The following is a 26,385-nucleotide window of genomic DNA, read 5'->3' on the forward strand; positions in this document are numbered from 1 at the left end:
AAGTACATGCAATAAAAATGCAAGCGAGGCCGCGGACGATTGCCCACTGCAAACGAGGCACGTTTTGTCGTGAATGCACATATTATGCACTTCGTATAATACATAAGCTACATATTTCTTAGGTTGTTATCCTGTTGGTATTACAAAACTGGTTTTTGGAACCTTGTTACGCTTATATAAGTACCTACTACATGTGTTGATCTTCTTATGGTAGAACTGCTTTTTTGCAACACATTATTTTACTAACATACACGTTCTTGTCATTCTATATTACTTTATTAAAATCTATAAATAATGTTAAGGATAACTTTTGACGAACAGCTGCACGTCATGGTATTGTCTTTGTTCTTTAATAAATTGTTCAATCATTGTAACTGATACATTTTACTATAACAATACCTTTGTATCGATATTATTGATAACTACCGATATCCTTTCCAAGGATAAAGTACAGGGATTAACGTCAGAGGATAATAATGCTTAGCTAAAATAATCTTAATAAGTAAATAAAATAAAGTTGAAATTCAAACCTTAGTAGCATGTTCTGTGTGGCGTCGCCGCCTCACCTGTTTAGTAAGGTCGACCGCGAGGGATCCGCGCTCGAACCTTACCGGGAATGAGCCTGGAACAAAACACAAAACATTTTTAAAAATCTTAATATATCTTATATTAAGCACCTAGAACATGAGATAATAAAATTAATACATAGGAAAATTGTGTGTGTATAGCAAAAATATTTTAAAATATTCGGGGAGATTAAATAATAGAGTAGAATAAGAATTGAAAAACACGATTGAACTAAGCCCAACATTATTGATATAATTATATAGGTATTTATCTCAGCCAAAGTAATAAGAAGTACCTACACAATACACACCTAAAACAATTTTTTTATGTTATTACTACATGTTTCAATAAACTTAAATGCTTACGAACAGAATTTTTCACACCATCCACTATCCCATAAAGTTGTAATTACACGTGTACTTGAGATTTTACAATCTATATTTGAATTATATCATCGTTTTCCATCAAAGTGTTATAATAGGTGCTAAAGCACGCGTTTCACTCAGTTCTATGAATCAAGTTAATTGTACATACATACATACATAAACTCACGCCTCTTTCCCGGAGGGGTAGGCAGAGACTACCTCTTTCCACTTGCCACGATCCCTGCATACTTCCTTTGCTTCATCCACATTCATAACTCTCTTCATGCAAGCTCGGCGGTTTCGGGCACTTTTGACCTGACCCTTCACCAGGACGTCCTTAATTTGATCAAGATATGTTCGTCTAGGTCTTCCCACCCCGACCTTTCCCTCCACACTCTCCTTGTATATCTGCTTAGTCAACTCAAGTTAATTGTAATCTGTTATTTAATAATTTATGAATATTTAATACCTACATAATATAGGAAGAACTGCAATACTCATAATTACTTATTACACTAATAACGTTTTAATCATTCTTTAACAAAAATATTGTCAGTATATTTAGTAGTACATATAAGTTTAAAATCATACCTATACATATATGATTTTATACTTATATGTTTCTATTATTGATGTACATTTTTACAGTTTCCTACATAGTAAAGTAGGTACTTACCTAAAACAATAAGTTTAACTGTTCTCAGTTACTTAACGCATTATAAACTCGTAAAATAAGCACTAAGCTTCTTTGATATGCTGAATGTAAAATGGAAAATACCAAATTCTTTGTCACTACATTGTAAGCTAATGAACTCAAATCTTTTCACTCTTACGTTGTAAATTTAAATACAATCATAAATGTCTTTCTAGGGACAATAGTTTCGTTTGTACTTGTGTATACCTACTTTAAAACTTTGTCTACTTGATAAATAAAAAATATGAATTTCTTCTCTTTTAAAATATTACCCACCAGAAAACTTCTGGAGAAGCTTAATAGCTTAAAGCCCTTGGGATATGTTGGAGTTAAATATTCTTTGCGATCCTTGAAGGAGCGCTAAAAAGTTCAAGATTTAGATTTTTTAATTTCGTCTTCTCACTATTATAAATTAAAACTGTTCTTTGAAAATTGAAAATATTTAATATCGATGACGAATGTCATTCATAACGTTACTAAATAACTTAAGAATAGGGTACCTAAGGTTTTAAAAAAAAGAAACACTTTATTTTTCATTCCTAACACACGACCAGATTAGGATTTCAGGTTAGGCTAGTAGTAATTCGTTATACCTACGGTACGTTTTTTTTTTTGATTCTTCTGTTATTGAGAAACAATATTTTGTAAGTATAATTATAAGAATATATAATTACGTTCAATGGACGTAGGTATGGAAATATCAAATCAACCATACACATGAGTGTAGGTTCAAGTGTCACAGCTGTCAAACTGCCGCCATCTTGTTTATTCGACCAATCACTATTGGAGTTGCAAGATCGCTCTCATAATATTATGTAAGTACTTAGGTATAGAAAGATTAACGGTTGTTTTGTTACAATCAAGACAAAAATGTTGGATGGATTTATAGAACTTTGACAAACATAAAGCGGTCCTTTGCTATTTTAGAAACAATTAAATTTAAGGTAAATTTAAAAACTTAAGGTAATCCTTGTGTTTAATACTATTAGACTATGTCCAGTCCCTTGGTGACATTACTTTATAAATTTCAATTTCACTTTAAAAATTAAGATTAATAATACCTAACTACTCATTTGTCCCATAAAAAACAAAACCTGATACAAAAAAGGCTACAGACCAAAATAACTATAGGTACGTTCAGATAAAAGTATCCATTATGAATTGCTGTAATAAATTAGATAAATTGTCAGTTGTTGACAGGACAACGTGGTATCTACAACTTCATTTCGGTAGCCATATCACGCTGCTCATTTTAAATCGGAATATACCTATTACATAAAATTTAAAATGCCAAAACGATCAGGCTCACATAAGTAAGTAAGTATTTTTAATTTTATCACATTTGGTACGATAGATACGTTTGTGTTGGTAGTATTCGTATTTTTATAAATGTGTAGGTTGAGAGGAAAGAATGTATCACTATTTACATAAAGCTGAGCGGGACGTAATTAATAGGTTAAGATTATTTTCCAATATTCTCTATATTATTATAAATGAAAATATTATGATAGAATTTCAAGAGAACCTATTGACTAGAGGCCAAAAATCAAGGGATAAGCTACTCAGCACTTCCGTTGGTGAATACGATAGTACCTATCAAGTACCTACTTACTTATCAGGTAAGTCCTAACAAGATTTAAGTAACAAAGGAGAAACAAATATTTAAAACTGCATAGTACCTAAGCCTGCATCAAACAATAATAAACGAGTACTTACTTCAGGCCTATAGGCAGAATGTTTTAGAAACATTTTATTCCATTTACAAGAATACAGCTTAATCATATTGAATTACGGGCACATTTGTTTGCTAAGCCTGTTTCCTTCCATTAGCCGGGAAGAAAATACGCATTCACTCTGGAAGCTCCCGAAAATCTCTGCAATAAATGCCCACAAGCGCAAAATTTATTTTATCGTTTGTACCACTTAAGGAATAAGATTGAAAACTGTTCCCGATATTCCCCGGTAATTTGTCCCCGTATTTTTTCTCCGAGGCAATAAAATATTTACGTTGTTCGAATGAATTCTGGAGTGGATTTGTGCGTCGTTTGCTCCAATACTAATTCATTTTCATGAATAAATGATAGGTATTCTGTTTGTTTCGATCATTGTGTGTACCTTTACGTAGGTAGTGCTTTTTTAATGATTAGTATTTTTAACTATAGCATATTGAAACTAATGACCAGATCTAATGTTAAATAAGTCAGACTACAATTAATTAACGACTAGCGCAGGAATTAATAGAAATATTGTAATCTCTGTATTAGCAAAGGCATCAAATTAATAAAAAGCATTTTTAAACTGATTTTTTTATTAATGTCAAAATTCTTGACGACATATCAAATTGAAAGGAATATTGATTAAATGAATTTTCTATCAAAGAAATTAAAAAAAACTTACAATAACTTTTCTAGTGAATAAAGAAACCAACATTGTTTCAATTGCGCGCATTCAAATGTAATGAAATGCAGGTGTCGGCTGCTAATGCAAAAAGAAAAAACAGTGCACTTGGGTTCTCAGAAACACAGTATCTGATCAGACAGAATATAAATTAATGAGAGTGTAGAAGAGGGAATCTTCAACAATCTTTGCTCACTGATAATTGTTTAGAGCTGCGTCATACGTAGGTACCTTTTTGTTTAATCTTCTGCTCCTAATTACAGCTATTATTTACTAACTAGGTTCGGGCGGATATTTCTTAACATCAAGTTTCAGTGCTCCCATAGATTTTACAAGAAATACACTCCAAATATCAGTTGGGATTAAGGTTTCGGCCAAGTAAACATCGTATTTCAGTCAATCTGATACACAAGAGATTTTGATAAATATTGATTACCTTTTTTGAATCAAGAATATTTATTTAATGGGCGAACGTTTCATGGCACATGTGACATATTCTGTTGAAGGTTACATCTCTCCTCTCCATTATTGTAACAGTCAGTCCCCGGATGCAACGATGTAGCGATACAGCGTTCATACGAGTTCGCCGCCTACATTACTACCTTGTTATACATAAGTCACGGCTTTATATATCTTGAATGTAACTTGCTTAACATCCCTTATCATTTTCATGTATGAAAGCACTTACATTGAGCAAGATCTTGGTTTGAGGTACTTAAAGAATAAATGTCACAGATGCAGATGCAATAAGTGTTCCTTCATTTATGAAGTGTAATTTTGTGTGATTTATTTATTATATTAACTCATACATGTTGCTATTCAAAATAAAAAATTAGGCTTATTGTGAAAGAGTATTTCACACAATTCAATCTAGTCAACTTTTAGACTTCTTTACCTAGACACGTATATACGTGTCTATATACGAATTCTTTACCTAGACATATATATATATATATATGTTTTTCTCCATACATCAAATAATTTATATAATAAATACTAGACAGGTATATACTGTGAATACAAACATTTCAAAAACAGCTGTTAACTTTATTATTACTCATATGCTAGTTGGTAACCCTGAGGTCACTTAAAAACTGCATTTAATGTAAAATATAATGTCTCAACATGGGCATGCATGTGCATCATGCAGTTTTATGGACTTGAATATCACATTTAGGGTAAGATGACTGCATCCTTTGTTTCAATGCATTTATGTCTTTTGCGAGTATACCTACCGTGACATAGACGTCTTTATATCAAGACTAGGCACTAAATGCCCTTATGTGTGTTCTTTTATGAATAATATAACAAAGAGTAGTAGGCAGTTGGTACGCTTTGTGAGTATCTCAGTTGAAGGTTATGATCCTTTCTAAAACTTCGTAATTTCGTATCTTAACAATAAATATGTAAGTACTAAGGTAAAGGTGGAATCTAGATAGAACAGTTAGTGAGGCATATAATTAGTATTTTTCATCGTAATAGTTGGGTTTCTCTACCCGTAAGGTATAGGTACCTAAAGACGTGATCATAGATATATAATATATATAATATAGTGAAAGTAGTACTATTTATGGATATATATAATATATATATCCATAAATAGTACTACTTTCACTATATTCACATAAAGATAAAGATTTCGAAAAAGTGGGTAATAAGTACAATAAAATTTACCCGCATTACCTGTTTGGATTTGTAACAAAATTTTTATAAAAAAAAAATTATACCTAATACATTGACATCCCTATCCCTAGATTAAACGCATGTGAGATAAAACAGACATCCCACAAGGGGGCATGGTGCAGTGTAATCTGTGACATATGTCGCCCGCAATTTTTGCGGACTCATACCAAACGGCTTATTTGATGAAACAATATCTTGAACGTGGGGCGACGTCTACGACACTATTGACAGAGAGTATTAAGAATATGAGTATTTTGTTCACCCTCGTCCACTTTGATAACTAAACTTACTTGTTACAGGAAAACTTTTTGTTTGTTAACTTTGTAGGATAAGAATACACATTAAATCAATGTAAATTAAATTATTAATTAACTTCAATTTATTGGCATAAATTATGTCATTAAGTGCTTTTTGGTTCATATGTAATTATGTTATCAATAAATTTAATTATTAATAAAATTTTATTATTTTCCTAAAGTAGGTGTAGTATACTGCAGAATTCCTGTTAAAAAACTCATGCCATTTATCAAGTTATGAAGTAGTGCTAACTACAAGCTCATTGTTTCAAGTTTTATTTCTTTTGATCTTTAGTTGGGAATGATGAGTCAGCGTCTTTTAAAGGTCATTACCCTAACGTTAAGGTAATTGAAAAATATATTTTCTAAATATATTAGCAATGAGAATACCGATGTAATCTTAAATTGTTTTTTTTTCTATGAAGTGGTAAGAACATAAATTACTTTTCTATTAGGTAGGTATACCTATACCTAAGTAGGTCCTTTATTCTTCTCATCGAACATATCTTAGAAAAGTATTTTTTTAAAGACAAAGACATACTAGTCAAATATAACACCTCTACATACAGAAACATTCAAAAGTGCTATTCTTTTTTCTGTAGTTCGCTAAAAAATCTTTAGATATACCTACTTATATATTTAAAATTCCATATCAGAAAGGCTTCGCCGGTGAGGCATATGGGAGCATGCTATTGTTTTGACTAGAAACGTGCCTCTCATAGCAAGCATCGATTACAAGAAACAAGGGCCGGACAGAGACGAGACGAAACCGTAGCTATGCGAGTAGGGAGTGCCTATAGTATCGTAGGTAGGTAAGTACACACTCAGGTTAAATACTGAACTGCTTTTAAGAAATTTTTACATGTTTTCATCAATTGGCTTTGTGGTGTTTTTTATGACTATGATAAAGGACTTTTATATCAGATATTAAGCTATTCTGTCCTATCTATTGATGAAGTTAAGTAACGTAGAGTAATACGAAGGTTTTGTAGGTACTACATCTGATCCCAATTATCAATGCATCAAAATATACAACATTGTTTCGGTACGCCAAATCCTTTATACACATTAAGCTCATGAACTGCTTGTGTTTATCGAATTTACGACTGTTTACACTGCTATGAAAATACATCTAGTTATTCATTATACATGTTTATACATACCGCTGTTTGTTACATCTGGGCAAGGAATTATTTTAGCGCGTTCCTAATTCAGGCACATTTGCGATGAGCTTAACAAGAACGGGAGAGCGGCGCGCTTTTCATCTTTGAAGCGCAACATTTACATTTTCGTCTCATTTATTTGCTATTTCAGGCTCGTTCCTCCCCCCCGTATGCCACCACCATCCCCCTCCCACGCCCTCCAATGAATAAGTCTCGGCGTGCGTCAGGCGAGAGTAAAACGAAATTGGGAAGTAACGCTCTATAAAGTCTAATTAAGTTTGAAGTGAATGCACAAATGTAAGGAAATATAAAAAAGGTCTGTGTAAAAGGAGAATTTATTTTGTGGTGGCCCTTTTCACTCGTAATTCACACCCAAACTTTTTTATTTGAATTCCGCCCAGCTATGTCAATTACCACTCAACATATCCACCTCACGTTACGTTGAATAAATCAAGTTACATTTTCTAGCCTTAATAAGAAGCCGATAGATATTAATACATAAGAGAAGGTAACATTACGCAGGCAATAAAACAACCATCCTTTTAAATAAACATAAATCACGGCAAAACCAACGTAAATCAAAACATGAAATTCTGTTAACGCCTCAGTAAAAGAGGAAGCAGGATAGCGCATGATCAGAATGTAATCGCGTAATTCCGGCTTTTATTAAGATATTTTACGAAGAAAAGCCGTCGTGTTGTTATTCAGGGGCCGTTTCGTATAAAAATAATGCGTCCCTTAACGCAAACCTTTTGTTTCGGGGCGGCGCGGGCACAATAGAAATGATTTCGTTGCCACCCTCTTACTTGTCATTCGCGGCTTGCATTTAGCAGGATGCAACCGCTCTCCGTGATTGAATTTTAAATATAGAACAGTAAAAAGCTTTTATCTCGAACTGGATTACGACGTCAAACCTACATATACCTATGTAAATTCTTTTTTAAATATGTATCTAGTATTACATGATATTTTTCTGTTGATACTTTTTTATCTAAGGAATTATCTAAGGGTCATATTTTTTTCTTTGTACTCCTGTAACTCAGATTTTTGCTACAGAAGCCTGCTGTAGCCGAACCAAACCGCCCCCGAATATAAATCGCCTTGTTATATTTTCCGGTACATTGGCATTCATGGAGTTTGTTCTGCGACATGTTTTTGATATATCTACATAAAGTAATATTACTATAATAATAATACTCATCTACAATGCTTACTATTATTTGAACATCTTCAAATTGAAAAAGTACCTAATGATAAATATTATGGATGGGATAAGATGCTAAGGCTAAGACTTAATTGAAAGATATAATACCTACAACAAAAATTATTTAGATTTTAGATAATCATCCAATAAAGAAAAATAGTTTGTCGACGAGAATTTTTATAAATTTTAATAAAAACATGAAAGCAAAGGAACTCTCAAAAAAGGAGTCATTAATTTAAATTCAAATTTAGAAACATTAAAAAGAATAATTTAAATTTAATATCCATTTCTTCTCGTCTCCCGTTACATTCAATTCACGAAAGGAAAGAACTTACCTACCTACGAAAAATCGCATAAAACTGCCTAATATGCATTGAAATGCGGCCCAGTGGGAGTTTTAAAAGACCCTTTGTGATGCAGTTGTCTTACGGTTAGTTTCAAAACAAGTACCCTTACCACAGAGCTTCTATGATACCCTTACTAAGAAAACCTATTCCTAAATTTAGCCTTATTTAGGTATAGGAAAATCTAGAAAAGTTTAGTAGGGAAAAATGTAAGTATGAGCCTAAAAAATGATTTTTAAGAATAACTTTTTTGACATACCTAATGGTTGACGCATAATTAGTTAAATCATGTCTCACCTTAGGTACCTACGCTAGCTTAAAAGTGAATTGTGCCACATTTTACCAAATTTTTTTATGTCAAAACCGTTTGTTGCCAAGAAAAATTTAAAGCGGAAAAATGGCTCTGTTAGTTCTTTTGGCTCCGGGATAAAAGGCGCCACCCAGGATATCTACAATTAATATCTAAAGTGACATTTTTTTTATTTACTATTTCCTATAAGTAGGTTTAGTTATATATTCTATTTTGATGAATAATAGTTGTAATTATTTAAATCTCAATGTCAATTCTATCATTAAGCCAAATAGCTGAACGTGGCCATTCAGTCTTTTCAAGACTGTTGGCTCTGTCTACCACGCAAGGGATATAGATGTGACCTTATGTATGTATGTAAAAGTTGTAATTATAATAGGCATCAATAATCATAATAAGTATTTGTTTCAAAAAGCAATACTTACTTAGTCTCTTTAAAATAAACACTTTCAGTTTGAGAAATCGAATCGAAACCTATGTAGCGAAAATACGAATTCATATTCTACATATTCTGACTGTTTCTTGGGAGCTATGCTTGCAGTGTATACGAGTATAAAGATAAAAGGTTCGATATTGGAGCCGATGCAGGGAGAATACAAAGGGCCTTAAATTAGGAAGCCACATGTGGACGAGTACCTTGAATCACAATCACGTAGGTATAAATTGTTATATATTTATGCTACGCCATTTAATATATAATTTTTGTAATTTTGTTTCTTGTGTTTATCAGTCTCGATGTTTTCTGTGTACATAAATTAGTAAATAAATAAATATATATTATTATCAAATATACATTAGAGTATAAATATAATTCTGTTATTACTAAATTTTTTTTCTGTTTGCCTTTAATTGATTGAGATTAATTAGTGCATTAAGTTTATTTGAAGCTCAATAAAGTCAACTGTGTTATGTGCTTATATAAATTAAAATTATTACCTATATTTGAACACTATTTCGCTATATTTTAGCGCTATTATGAGTTTCAACTTGTTTAATTTATATAAAACAAATTTTTAGAATTATTTCGGTAAAGATTTAACTGTGTTCAAATTACTGATGTAAGTCAAATTAAAACGAAGTTCATTGCACCTGAAGGTTTATATACGAGGTTAATCTACATTTTAATAACCTCAAGCCGGTCTGATAAAGAAATTACAACGGATAATCATGAAGTTATTCTTCGCAAATGCCTTGATTGCTATCGGAGAATAAATTAAGATATAACTTTATTAAGACTTGGAGAAAACTTGTTTTAATTACTTTTCGACTTGCCAATTTAGAAAGATTCATAGAACTAAAGATTTATCGATATAAGTCTAGATTAACATTTTCTCATTATTGCCCTTAATCAAGCAGTAGATAAAAGTCTATTCTATGCTCTAAAGACATATGTAGATACAATCTAAATACATAGGCCTTATATTCCCAAAACTAGTCTCGGCCCAAGTGTCACCAAGTTATTAACATTCGTATGTAAGTCGGCCATTTTCTACAAAACTCCAACCCAAGCCTATCATCTTGTTAGGGATGAGATAAGAAGTAACTTGATATTTTGTTCCACGTTTTAAGACCTGTGACACCTTTGAATTTTGTTACAAAATACGCTTTTCTTAAATAAAGATGTCCCATATAACGGTAATGTGATAATGGACGATTTGAATAAAAGCTTTGCATAAAATATTAATATATTTACATAATTAAGTATCTAAAAGAGGTAATAAAAAAGATATGACAAATAGTTTTTATTTAAGTTTCACAATATATTTTCTGCTGAGATTTTAATTATGTAAATTTTCTTCGACTCTATATAAAGATCTTCGGTATACACGTGTATCTAACAAGATATTAAATGTAACCACCTTCTTATGGCTAATGTCGCAGCTTACCTAAATGAAAATATAAGTACAAATACGATACGTTATATTAAATTATTACAAACGATCATAAAACCTACATTATAACAAAGACGCTGAACACACGCTGAAAATCGCTTAATAGTTAAGTGGCGAAAATGAATTTCCAAGTTGAGCGTTTTATGTCGTCGTCGACCCCGTCGATTCGGACGTAAAGAAATTTGCATGTGAACGAAGTAATGTTTACTTTGATGAATTTATTACCCTCAAATGAATTGAATAACAACGAGAGCGGGGTATAAAATTAACAAAGAAGGATGGGGTAACAAAACAGCGGTTGTGTAACACCGAACAAAGGGTGAAAGGCGGTATGAATATGAATGGCGTGTTTGGAGAAATTGGCTTGAGAGAGCGCTCTCCGGGCTCCGTCATATTATTTCTTCGTAGCTAGCTTAATAATTTTTGAAATTCGAATAGTTTTTTCTTTTTATGTATTACAGATTTGAAACGGAACAAAAAGGAACAAGCCGATAGGTTTGATAGTATCAATTGCTTTAAAAAAATGTCTGAGCTCGGATTTCTTTTATAAGATAGTTTTGGCAACCTTATAGGTAACTTAGATAAGTGTTATTTTATCAAAATATCGATTTTCCCCGATAAATCTAATAAAATTTCTTCAATAAGAACACAAATACAAGTATATTAGAAGTGCAAAAAATTTTCCCTGAGGCAAGGCAATTTCCCAGTTGGCAACGAGTTTCCTCAATTGTTTCGGGCGGGTATTTATTAAATTACCCGGGAGTCCGGGAACGGTCGGCAGACCGCGGGCTAAGCCTGCTCTTAATAAAGGTCTAGCTTAATATGGACAGCGCGTGGAATACAGCGAATGTGTTTGTTTTGTTTCATCAGCTAATGAGAAAGTGTTCGATTATCTTGATTAAATTCGACGGAAAATAGGTATAGGTATGTTTTACTGATACCTGCGTGTAAAGATCTTTGTACTGTTTGCAATTCTACTAAGTTACTATTCGTTACCTGTATTCATAAATGCAGACACACACACACACACACACAGTTACTATTTCCATCACTCTCTTAACAACCAATATTTCTATGAGTACCTACTTACAAATACTACCTATATATGAGTACGTTTATTTCTGTACTAAGAGCAAAGAGTAGGTGTGTGTGGTATTTAACTATCATAGCGGCGTAATTTTTATTAGGTATATGGTCTACAAGTTGTATAGGTAGGTATGAATTTATACTTTTATACATAAGCCCCAGTTAAAGATGACTACTTCAATATTCAAGTAAACAAGAGGGATTATTCGTGTTTTTGTACGCGCAAACAGAAATACCGCAGCTCCCAACTCGTCCGGAAACGTTATCTTAGCTGAACTATACAACTCACTCCCAACGAATGAAACCTCCATCCCCATTCAACTAAACAGAACTTTCCTATACACTCTAATTATAACCCTATATCCCCACACGAAAGGCTCACATTTCAATCTCACTTTCCCACGATTGTGACATTTCAAATCCAAACTAGAAAAGCAATGCTGGCTCAGTAAACCTCTCCGTGACGAGTTAACCAGTTACCGCAAAACTGAAACTATTCAAATAACTTGTGCGTATGTTATACCTACCAGATAGTGCGGTAATGTATTGTATTACCACGTCTATTACAAGTTGAAAACCTTGTTTTCGAGATTCGCTGGGAAAATTTTAGAGTTAATTCGTTAAAATTACGAGACAGACGATTGTCAGTTATGGCTGCGGAGACTGAATGTGCTGAATTGCTGAGCGTCTAAAGTGCTCGTAAATCAAGTAAGTTCTCCGTCGGATGAAAATACGCGACGCGACCGGGCCACGTAAAGAACTTGATGCCAATGCTCTCAGTCCTATAAAAAAGAATGTGTATTTTCGTAGTAGATTTAAAAATAAAACAGATATTTTAAAATGAGAATGTTAAGAACACGCCAAACTTTATACCTGCGAATCAAGCTTTTTTTTTTTAATATTAATAGGCGCAGCAACCATGTTGCCCGGTGCACCAATCAGAAAGCGATCTGCGCGGGAGAAATATGGCGGTTGTAGCGTGCATTATCATTCACTTTTATTAGGTCGCGGGGATTGGACGTATTATTTACTATACGATAGCAAGTAACTGCAATTGCTTAGTCATTTAAATTGAAAGTTTTTGTGTGATTCCTGTTAAGCGATAAGTAAGAACCAATTTATTTTTAGGTATAGGTATTTTTTCTATTTCGGTGACATAATATTTTCTTCTGCTAGAAGTCGCAGTGATCATCTTGTTTAAAAGAACGTAGGTATGGAAATGACCCCTGTAGAAAAACATGTCATTAATTAAATAACACGAATCAATTTATACCTTACATATTATGTCCCGATTACAACACAGGCCGCAGCTTACCACGAGACATCCAAGCATTATCATGGCACTTGAATGTGTATGTTGATAGTGTGTGACTGAAATATGAGAACAGATGTTCGGGGTGAATAACCCTCTGAACGCGTTCGACTCTACACGACGGCTATTTATTTATGCGCCTACGCACTAATTCTCTTATTTGTTTAACCTTAAATTAGGAATAGGTGTCAATTGGCGATGTGGCAATGAATTAATGAATCAATAGGTATAGCTGTAATAGGTATGCTGGTAAAACTTTATTTTAAATTTAAATATAGATACATATCTATCATTTTATATGTAAGTATGCGATAGCAAAGGAAGTGAATGTCACTTGTGTTGGCTTTCCGACTGTTAATGAAAACATTAAGCACATTTTTGGAGTTTTATATCTTTTTTTATGCAAGAACAAAGATATAATGTTAAATCTTGATTAAAACTTTAAACAATTTATTAAGAACTCGGTTTATTGCAACCGTCGCTGTGTTGGTCGAATTTATTAACATGTAAACAATGTAATTTCTTTGGTGCGCGTGCGCCGACGGATATCCGTCACAAACACCGGGTGTCGTCCTTAGCAGGCCATGGAACTTTCCTGGTTTCATTCTAAACAGGTTTTGACACGTGTGTTCAGTCACTCTTACCAGAGAACCAAAGGTTAACAGGTGATATATAAAGTATGGATCTCATGAATTTTTGTACTTTTAAGAATTTAATTTAAGGAACCAAATCTTTTATATTTGTTAATTAAATCGAAATACAGTTAGACTCTTATTAAAATATTATCTTTAAAAAATAATATACCTATGTAAGTACCTTACTGCACTTACTTTATATTCGAAACTTAATTAAAGATAATGAATGTAAAAATATCTACATCAGAAAATCCAATTACAATTACACTTAAGTAAGGTCATTTAACCGTAAAGAAAGGAATCTTAAAAAAGGCGAAGAAAAAACTTAACAGTTATTATTTTCTACGGTTATAATAGGGACGTTAGTACCAGGAGGGCAGAGGAGGGAAGGTGATTTAAGAAAATTACATTATAAAAAGAAGAATAGAAAGTCTCGAGGGGATAGCGGCGCGTCTCAAAGACATTATTATAAAATGTACCAATTTAAATTCAAACATAAACCTTGGCTGCCGTATTGAGACCGCCACGGTACATTTATTTATTTATTTTTGTTCTCAGGAAAATTACAGCAGATTTTTAGAACATAAGTAGGATAGGATATACAATAAATCTATGGAAGAATTAATAAATGTAGGTATAAAATATACAGCTTGGAGTGATTTCATAACATGAAATATTTATTGAGATTTCGTCATCTCTTTGAGATTTTGTCCGGGTAAGTATGTACTCATTGAGGGATGCGGAATCTTCAAATAACCACGCTTCAAAAGCAGGAAAATCAGGTCATGTTGGAGAACAGATCATCCTGTGATCTCTGTTGGGAATTCAGTTTCGGCTTGGATTCTCAGGACGTTAAATTCTTTGAATGTGAAGGTTACCTGACGATTTTTTCTTCACCTTAAGAGTAGCATCGCTTACTAATCAAAATAATTACGTAACTTAGAAGTGTTTAACGTTTCATAAGATAGCCGTAGTGATTCTTACTCAGGTTTCTCTCTACCAATAGGACCCCTCCGTATGATTCCGTAAAATAAATTGGGAGAGATTGAACTCCACTCGCAAACAACGTGCCATCAATCTGCCTAAATTGATAAATTCTTCTGGCCGGTAATTTCATTATGTTTATTTTTCCTTCAACAAGATAAATTCCAAGTAAAACTGTAGGTTATCATTTCAATGACGATTGTGTCATGTATGATATGTAACCTGACTTAAACAATTATGAAAAGTTTTATTAACTATAAATCTTAATACTTCATTACTCCACTTGATAAAATTTACGACGAAAATTTGCCATTTTACTGTGATCCTAATTGAATTATTTAATGTTACAAAATTGTACCAGTCAGAAATTCCAGACAGGTAAGATTGTCTTAAGAATCTACGTCTTCGTTTCGCCATCACATTCATATTTATGTTGGATTCACAGAAAGTACCCTCTGTCCTTTTTCATACTCCATACCGTAGATTGGTTCCAGTAAAGAAATTTAATTTCGCATTTATTAGGTATATTACTTTTAAATTATTGGGATTGGAATATGAGTCGAAATACTTTTACCTGACTTAACCTTTATTGAATTTTAAAGAAAAAGAAAGAATTTAATATATAACATTAGATCCATCGAAATCCACCTACGACTTAAGTTTAACTACCAACTGCCTTTTTCTCAAATTGGAATAGCAGACACGACTCGAATTTACCCCGAAGCGGGAACTTGGCCAATAAAAACTTTCTTTGTTATCCGATACTATCGGATAAAGAACTCTTTCATTCTACTCGCTCGTTCCTATTTCAAGGAGAACGACTTAAATACCAACCTACCTATAAGTAGGCACTTACGTAAACTTCCTGAGGGAAGTCTCGAGAAAATTGGTCTTATCATTTTTATGAATAGGTATTATTCAAAACTCTTTGGATTAAAAATTTTAATGCCAGCTTCTGAATCTAAATACTGACAGGAAACAAAACCTGTTTATGTTTATAAAGACTTTTTAAGACTTATATTTTTTTCAGAATTATGAGTTGAGATTTTAATCTTGATCTGATTATCGAATAAATTTACACCAGACCATATAATAACATTCCGTCAAATTGGAAAGAGAAAAATATTTGAAATGCTGATATCTTAATTAATAACTAAATGTGTGTTAAACTATGTTGACTATCAAATATAACCAAATTTCGTAAAACTGCTATTTAACACCTTTTTAAAATAAAAGATTCCTATCTCTTAATCATCGCCTATTATTTTTGACGGAAAATTCCAATTTACATAAAGTCAGATAGGTGAGTTATCATGGCGTCACCCACGGGCTTCAATTACAAAATATTCTCTCGCGATTCCAATTAAAACGCTCATCCGCAAAATTCCTTCGGGGTCGGAAAGTTTTGAGATGCCTCCCTCCCCTCCCCCTGTCCCGGGTCCTTGGTAACGAAATGTCTCGCATTCTTAGGATAACTCGACAGGCAAATGTTTCTTCACATTCTACCTAAAACGGGACGCCTCGAGTACCTACCGCACATACTTCGCAATTACTATTTTAGTAAATGACGCACTCTGTTTAGCTCGCTATGTTACAAGATCGAATGCGTAAGTACCTAAATACTAATAAAAATATATTTTTACATGCATTAATTAGATAAAGAAAACTAACTACGGAGATTTTTCCGGCTATGCCCTAATAATAAGTTTAAACAATTATAATAAAATAAACCCATGTAGAGCATGTGCTCTACCTAAATTTAGAAAAAAAAACAATTGCAATTTTTAACAATTTAAGTGTGTAAATATATTTTTACGAATAAAGCAACGCTTATCATTAATTTTGCACTTTTAAAACTCTCTTTTATTTATTACAAATTATTATATATTACTACAAATTCATTTACCGACATCAGCTAATGCAGGAAAGATACGAGTGAAAGTAAATTCCTCATGTAATCCCCGCGGCTCAGTTCGCAGCACGCACTAAGTACCAATATTTATAAATAATAACATAAAATAATCTCAGTCTCTTAGTAGATCGCTACATAAACTTCACCCCGAGAATAAATGGATTACTTGTGTCCGCCGCGCGCCATCTAGCGGGGGGCACCCGAACTATATGAGTTATTGTTATTACACGGATTTCCCCGCTTCCGTACATGTTTTTCACTTACACCCCACTCGTTCGGCAATCGTAAAAATCTGGCAGAAATATTAAACTAAATTGATTGTGTTTTCAAATTATTTCCTAACAAAACATGCAATTTCTTTACAGGGGCTAATATTTTTTGAGATGTGAGGATGCTACTAATGAATCTGTGAATAATCTAAACTAAGATTAATTATTGTATTATTTACATTTTGTTGAGGATCTATCTGGGTAAATGTTACAATTTTGATGGACATGTTGGCAACCTTATGGTAAACCTCTTAATCAAAAACGAATCTTGAAGCATGCAAACATGTGACGGAGAGAGAGAAACAGAATTACATGAAGATTATGATACCATAACACATACATGCATACCAATAATCACGTGTATATCCCTTGCGGGCTATAGACAGAGCCAGCAGTCTTGTATAGGCTGAAAGGCCACGTTCAGCTGTATGGCTTACTAATGGAATTGAGATTCAAATAGCTATATAATTAGGTCATCCCTTATAGCCTCTTACCTCTCCATGGAAACCATATGAAGGGGTCCTATTCACAGTGCCGAAAACCACACCTCGCGACGATATCACGTCTATTTTAAATATTTATTTATACCTAAACGTAAGTAAGTACTTATTAAAAACTTTGCGAAAAACGGCGTCATCGAAATACGGGTGTTATGTATGTAAATATATACCTACAGGCAGCCTATGTAAGTATACCTATGTTATCTATTAAACCACATGTAATAAAATAACTTAGTTGAATCAAGAATGACTTACTTCTTATAACTATTGCTAAGTTAAGCTTAGCTTGAAATCACTTTCAGAATAAATTGTTCAGGATAACTACCCAGTTGGTTACCAAAAGTGACGTGTTATATTTTAATTTACGCACAAATTTATCACGAAAATAAGGCGTGATAAACAACTATCGTTACGTTGATTAAGAATAGGCATAGGTACCTACTGTTTATATAATTCATGAAGTTAGAAACGTAAAAGTGTCAAAACATAAAATGTAGGCAGAATTAAAACCAGTAAAGTAAGTATAGGTAAAATGTAAGTTGGTATGCACAGAATAAATTAAATATAAAATTCTTCAATTATTTTCATGGCATCACTGACACATGTCTTTAACGGACATTGAAGCCAAGCTGAAAAATTAAATTGGTAAATACAAATAACTATGAAAAAAGAAATATTTAGATTGACAAAGGTGCTTATATTTATTACTAAGTATTAAGTAGTTAAACACTATGAACACTTTAAAGTAAGTTTAATATAAAAACACACTATACAGATATAAAGTAGGTACTACTACAAAGCAATATCAGTTATAGCCGGTAGCTTGAAACGCGGGTGGCATGCGTCCACTCTGTAAGTTATGCGTGCGCGCCTAACGAACGCTGGTTTATGTGATCGTTACCGCTAATAAGGGCCGCCTTCTTAAATCCTTCAGCCGTGCTACAAATGTTACCTTATTGGCTGGATCCGCTTTTAAACATCAATATCTAAGTATATTAGGTTAGCTATTGCATATTTATTGGCATTTCTCGAATTAATATGGGTATAATGACGTTAGACAGTAATTTGAAAGATTCTTTTTCATTTTATGATGAAAAGTCATTTTAAAAACTTTATTTATTAAAATGTAAAGATAAAATTATCCTGTATATATAAATCTATCTGGTTGAGAACCTTGGTTTAATCGTCATTAGACTTAGATTGAATAAGAAAATAATACTGAGATAATGAATGAGGAAATAAGTTTAAGAAAGTGGTTGATATCTTTTAATTCTCACTAGAAAGTAAAGCGGATAAAATATAGTAACTCACAAGAACAGTCTGCAATTCACCTGCAGAAAGATTTATAGAAACGCAAGCACTACTTGCCTTTAATTCACAAAGTGGAAAGGCAGTAATTTGTAGGGTTAATTTGCCCTTGGTAATTTAGTTGCCGCATCTGAAGACCATTAAGGCGTCTTGGCAACCAGTCTTCGATAAACCTGGTCGTGGACCACACATAGAGGAATTCTGTCGTGTTATAAGTAGGTACTTAGGTACTTTACGAGAAGGTATAATTTAATTTAGGCTGTATAATGCTGCTTTATGGATTAAGATTACTAGGTAAATGTTCTTCATTTTTGCAATAACTTACCTTATGACAAGACAATCTGAGTGATTTCTTAAAAAAAATACTAAGTATAATAAACCTAGCATGATTAAGTATAAGAATTAACATTATATCTGTACTGGGTAGGTACCTACTTAAATTATTATTGTTTGTTATTTTCGCTATTACAAAATAGCATTTGAAATACCAAAGTCGCAGTAATAAATAGATATTTGTTATATTTTAGAGTTTACACACAAACAAAAAACTTAACATGTTTAAATAAGTACCTATAAATAAATAATGACATAAAAAACTTAATTTGTTCTAAAATTATATCCTCAGAAAATATAACTTACATTTTAATTCGTCCGATAAGGTAAGTACTTACTTAGCATTGAACAAATAGGAATTTTCCAATGGAATCTTGGACTAACAATACCTACACGCGATAAAGTTCAAAGCACGCAGAATTTTTGTGATCAGAAACGTATTTTTATACACAAAATTTCCACTTGTACATACTTACTTTCAGTAAAAAAAAATTGTAGAATGTCTCAGATAATAATAGACTTCAATCCGCGAATATTTCTCTAACACTTCACTTTGATTTTGTCAATGTAGATATTATTTTGTTGAAATGTTTGGCTTTGTTATATTTCTTGGCATCTTTGATGGATTTATAAAATGTTTATCTTTAAGCATGAATCTGTATCATATTGCCAACATTGTAATTATTTTTTAACTCTGAAATATATTTCTTCACCTGTTATTTATTTCTTGTAGGAGGTTGATGTGTTAAAATGATTAATTGATTTAGGTGGATAGTGCCCTAATTTCAATTGACTAGTTTTTTTAGGGTCAAATAAGTAATCATTTAGGTAGCGAAATAATAATTGTAACGGGATATTATTATAATTATTGTATATTTAATTTAATATGTACATTATCAAGTCTACGATTATTAACTAAATTATGAAGTACTTACTTAATAATAGTTATTTCATTTGTCCTTAAAAGCCTTTGTTTAATATTGTACCTATACATACAAAATGTACAATTTATATAAATAATAAAATGTAGGTATAAATCTATTTGTCTAAATATAAGTAGACTAGAAAGAGACATACCCGCATATACCGCCATCTGGTCTTGCGCCTAACAAGATCACGCTTGGCCAGACGCCAAGCGTCGCCTACGTCTGCGCCTGCGTCGTCGTCTATCTTTACACAAATCTCAAATAAAACCCCAAAAATACTAGACATTTTCCAAAATATGACACACTACTTTCTCGCACAATATCTGAACATTAACTGAGACCCAGAAGTCACAAGCTTTCTCTTTACTAGCAAAAAACTGATTTGAATTTTCATACAAAATTGGGTCATTTGGTTCTAGGAATTTTATGAACAGCACAGTTTGAAAGGTATTGTCTTGTCCGAATTAAAATTCATATTTGCTGTTGTGAGCTTTATTTTGAAACGTTAGTTTATTAAAATATATTTTTTTCTTCTTTGTTTGAATAGGTATCTGGAACGACAAATGTTTTGGGACAGGCTCAGAAAAATTCAAATTTGATAAATTTTAAGAATAGGTTTGTTATACCTTAAAAGAGTTATACCTACCTATATCTCTTTAAATAAGCAATTATAACACCTTAAATAAATATTAAATAAAAAAAAAATTCTTTAAATACTTAAATATTAAACACATGCTATCTTATAGGTAGTACTAACATCAATCATTTGTAGGTATAAACCTAGGTTCTATGCATGCATAGGTCATACATATTGTCACGTGCCTATGGGAGTAAAAACTCTTGAAACTGTTTGATCTTGAAAAAAGCCACGTGTAGTTATAGGTATAGGTAGCTTGATGATGGAATTGTATAATTGGTTCCATGCAACCTGTTCCATAGTCATACTTAGATATAACGAATACTACTTACATACAATTCAGAAAATCTCAATATACTTAGGTACCTACTTACTTGAATTTTTCTTCAAATTAGGTAGATATTATTTTTAAATTAACGAAAAGCAAAAAGGCTTTAGACGTTATTTCATAATAAGAAGCATAAAGAGTATCTAAATAAGAACATCTTATGTAATTAAGTTATCTCAAATTATTTATAATTTATGTGTGTAAAATTAATTCTTATCTAAAGCAATTCTTTGCTAATCATTTTACCAAAAAGTATTTTTATATCAATTGAAATAGAAAAACCATTTTTTTAAATTGAAAAATAAATTCATTGCACTAATAGAAAAAAAGAATAGGACCACTCCATCTCTTTCCCATGGATGTCGAAAAAGGCGACTAAGGGGTAGGCTTATAAACTTGGGAGTCTTCTTTTAGGCGATGTGCTAGTAACCTGTCACTATTTGAATCTCAATTCTATCTTAAAGCCAAACAGCTGAACGTGGCCTACGATTAGTCTTTACAAGACTGTTGGCGCTGTCTACCCCGCAAGGGATATAGACGTGATTATATGTATGTATGTAAAATAAAACTTATACTTATTATAATAGACGCCATCTATGAACACATGGTTGAACTTTCGAAAGTTTTCAAAAGCGCATGAACCAACCTCAAACCTAACCTCTTTCTTTTGTGTGTTTAGAATGCATTGATAATATTTATTGGAAGTATGTTTAAACTCTTTTTATTCGTAAAATTCATTTTCTGATTGTCAGCTTTTTAAAATATATTTTTTTTGTCAGATTTTCGTCACGTTGGCTCAGAGAAATTTATAATAGGTAGGTACCTATTTTAAGGAAAAATAGGTAATTGACTATAACTTTGCATTCAGTAAATATTTTCATATTTTTATCGAATGAACACAGATTCGATTTTTTCCCCAATTATCATTAAAAATTTAGATTTGTATTAGTTAATTATACTCTATAGCTTCAGGTTTTGTCTTATACTTGTTAGTTTTATTAGGATAATCTAAAAATAATGATGTGATAAATACCTTAACATGAAAAATGCAACACCAATTTTAATCATATTATAGTATTTGCAAAACTGTTGGCTCGGTCTACCCCGTAAGGGATAAAGGCGTGATTACATGTATGAACGGTTTTTATTATGTTAGGATTTTAAAAGCAACCTCAATTTGGTAACCTATATTTAAAAAAAATAATGAGCTACACTTACACTTCAAAGGCTCTTGTAAATGTAAAAGCTTCGAAAGCTTTTAATGAAAATTATTTATAGCGCCATCTATGTTAACTTTGCAAAACTTCTAGGTTACAAATATGCTGCAGAGGTCGTCAACATTATTTTGTTATGTAATATTTTACACAAATAAAACTATTTTGTATTTTGTTTTTTAAATTAATACTTATAAGGCATTGTTATTTCGTTAATCAAAACATTTTTATTTTTATTATTTTATATGTTTTGTTCTTCTAGACTGCATTTTTCCTGTTTTTATACATATTATATGTGTCTAAATTTTCTCTTATCACGTAATATTGCCTTGCCACAATACATTTTTAGTACCCTTTTATAATTTTAATTTTGTGATGTATCAGCACCAAGTTAATTTTACACTTTACCAACTAAGTACTCTAACTTTTTATTTTGATATTATTTGTTCCTTTAAATCTTTTAAAACATTAATAATTTTAAGCTGATATTTTACATTCTTCTTTCAGAAAAAAAAAGATAACTTATATATTTCTACTGTGATAAGCAATGCTTTTCCATACAAAAACAAAAAAAAATATCATCCAAATGTTATCATGACCTGCATCAGGGACCCTTCCAATCGGCAATGAGAATCACTCACACACCCATATCGTTTACATGTGTGCCGGGAATTTGGGTCTGCCATACCGACACGCGCGGCCATGTTCTTTTTCAATCCATCCCTTTCACTCTCACGTGTTTTTTGTTGTGTAAATTGAGATGAAATTTTTATTCCTATCTCTTTTATTCACCGTTGAATACACAGTATTCTTTGGATTTGAGAAGGGGAATGAAAAATTCAAAAGAATGGTGATACCGGTGCACGGGTAGGTAGGTCGGGCTTTTAAAGCTTTGGGCGGACTTTTGTAATGGCCGAATCGGAATGCTGATATTTATTTTGGACTTACCTTCTAGGCTGCGTTTTGTTGTGTTGTCTCACTGTTGCTTCCTTGGTGCCATTTTGATGAGATCTGAAATGAAAAATGTTTTATTTAAATGATTCTGATCCTGTAATTATTAATTAATAACTTTCATATATATTTTTTTATTTAACAAACTTCCTTGATTCTCGTATTATTTTATTTTAAATATTGAAATTTAATTTTTATCATACATTAACTATCTAGTTTCAACAAATGTACTCATAGAAAATTTCGAAAGCTAAAAGATCTTATTTTGATAAAGGTTACTCATTTAGTATGTACTTAAGTATTACTTATTTAAGTACTTGTGTAATCCAGAAATCATTTTTAAACTCTTGAAACTTTTTACAGGTTAGTCTAAAGGAGCCGGTTACTCCACCATCGACAGTCATAAATTAAACCATACTTAAGACTGCAGTAACTACATTATTTACAACCACACGAGAGATAATCTTTACTAAGTGCACGAGACCTTGCTTTATGGTAAGTTAAGCAAATATTAATGGTAAAGAATTTACAGGCCTCTTAAGTGCTGGTCTTGATCTTTTTTGGTCCACTTAACGACTGGTTTCAGTAGCTGATTCGGCTTTATGATAAGTAAATTACCTGTATGTAAGGTAAAATCTTCCTAGGAGTATAATAAATAAAAATATGAATATTATGGTCTTTTATTAATACCTTTTTAATTATGTTCTTATAGGTTTGCTTAATGCAATTTTACTAGGGAGTCTTTCTCTCTTCCAAAGTAATTTAATTTACCCCGTAAATCAACGGGTATTTTTTCAATATATTGATTTGACACCTTATTATTTATTTGTTTATCATTTTATTAAGTAGAGAATAATTATGGCATTAAGTCCGATTATTGTAGCTAATTAAAATAGCAAACAATATGAAAGGGAATAAATATAATAAGTACGAAAATGTATCATTGTATTATTAGACTTATACCTACTAGTCGCAGTACCTAGGTACATAAATGTGTTTCTCATATAGTCCAAATCCAATAGTCAAAGTAATAGTATATCAAAACGAACTCAAGAGGTCACAAGAAGCGAGCCACGCTTCCAGAGTGATTGATATGCAATAAAATGAATTTATTACGCGACCGCCATAAACGCACGCCCGAATGGCTAATCATCTATTAATCGCAATTTAACGCATCAACACTGTCAAATAATACTTGAAAGAACAAGCGATAAAAGTTTATTGCGTATTTGCGACCCCGCAACTTTCGTAGCGCGTAGCGTAGACACGCTACGAGTTTTGAAATATCTACTGACGATTCTGCATTTTTTTAAACCATATTAATTTTACTCAAGTTGTTATTTTGCTTCAATTATGCTGCAAAAAAACTTGACATTCTATCATAACGAGTACAATATTTTTATTATACCTATACTTTTATTCAACTTGGGGCGAAAATACATTTTTGTATGTAGGTATGTCTGTTTGTAATTTTCAGACCGTTGGTCTGATTTTTATGAAATTTAAAATATGTGTAGAATCTGTCAGTAGAGTTTCAAAGTTCTCGGTATATCAAAATCGATTAAGTAGTTTTTGATAGTGTCTGAATTGGCGACTAACGACGCCAATTAAGAGAAAATAGCAAGACACAAACTCCTACAAAAAATCTAAGTTTAAAAGCATTTCTCTTAGTTGACTTTTTCATAAACTTTCAATTATTCGCATTTAAAATCGAATAAAAAGCTATCAAAATAATTTTATCGTCACTATTGTTCATAATCACACATTAAAAGCCACAATGGGTGTTAACGGGTAATTAACCTTAACAGCTAATTATTTCATTTTAAATTCACAGTAGCTTGACTTTCAACGTAAATTGCAATCGGCCGAAAAGTAAAATCCGTATAATGAGCCATATTATTTTATGTAACAAATTATTTCCTTTCTTTGAGTAAAAAGCAATTCGCAATATACCTAGTCATTAGATTTACTTAATTTATAAGTATATTCACTTTATTTAGTAAGATATATAAGTCTTTATACATGATGTAAATATGCAATAGAAAAAAATAAGCAACTGTCAAAAATAATGGACGTACCGCTTACAGATGGGAATGTTTAGGCTATTCAGGTGCTCAACAGACTAAATTTAGGATATCCATCACAGGATTATACATAATAAAAACATGATGGGATATCTAACACTATATGACACATATAACGGTGAGAGGTGGCTGGACTAAAGGCATACTCCTTAATAAAATTGTGGAAGAATTGCCTACCTCATTAAGGTACACTTGACCTGATTTTTACACTAAGAAGCCATACAATAAGTGCATAGTCAACACACTTTTATTATTCTCTTCTTACAGACACGTGACCAATGTACTATAATATAACCATTACCAAAGGCTTGTAGCCTTTGCTACCTATTCTTGTTACTATATACCTCCTTAACACCTTAGTTCCTTAGATATCAGTGCTGAATAAGTATACATAAAAACCTACTAATGTGATCGCTACAACAATACAATAAAAAATACATAAAATAACGCGGAAGGAGGCACAATGCCCCATTACTCCATAACCTACCACAAATCTGGCGTGATTGCTTCTTTGTTTGTCGAATTATACAATACGTTGAACTCTCAATAATTATGCCATTTAATGATTCTTTTGTTGTTGAATCTGAATGTTTTTTTATTCCCGGAAAAATGGAAACTCTTTTACATTACATAATTATTAAACATTTTTGAATACTTTCAAAATATTCATAAATTTGTAGTAGATTTGGTATTCGTCCATATAATTTCAAACAAATTACATTTATTCTGAATGAATTTCGATAAAAGTTTACGGTGACATAGTTTGATTATCAGCATAAACAAAATAGATGTTGGTATAATGTTCTTATACCACCTATATAATAATAGGTATATTCTTATAAGTATATTTAATGTAAGATAAATTTAGATAATGAGCTTTCATAGGTGAGTGGTTTTATATCCTTTCAGACGCTTGGCATCGTAAAACAAATGGGCGGAAAGCCAGCTCAGCGGTAACAAGAAACGAAGTATGATAGATTCGCACTTTCCT

At 32.0% G+C, this 26,385-nt stretch overlaps 1 protein-coding gene across 2 annotated transcripts in view; it reads right to left on the reverse strand.

Moving 5' to 3' along the window:
• Window positions 1-26,385, reverse strand: part of LOC106137730 (homeobox protein abdominal-B) — a 90,755-nt gene that overhangs the window by 16,297 nt on the left and 48,073 nt on the right. For both annotated transcript variants that reach the window (XM_060946312.1, XM_013338638.2), the window contains 2 exons: window positions 23,308-23,370; window positions 531-622 (listed from right to left, as the gene is read on the reverse strand). In XM_060946312.1, the coding sequence (XP_060802295.1) occupies window positions 531-541 (11 nt within the window). In that variant the 5' untranslated portion in view covers window positions 542-622; window positions 23,308-23,370. The remainder of the gene's footprint in view (window positions 1-530; window positions 623-23,307; window positions 23,371-26,385) is intronic.

This window comes from Amyelois transitella, chromosome 10, assembly GCF_032362555.1.
Source record: "Amyelois transitella isolate CPQ chromosome 10, ilAmyTran1.1, whole genome shotgun sequence".
Lineage (NCBI taxonomy): Eukaryota > Metazoa > Arthropoda > Insecta > Lepidoptera > Pyralidae > Amyelois > Amyelois transitella.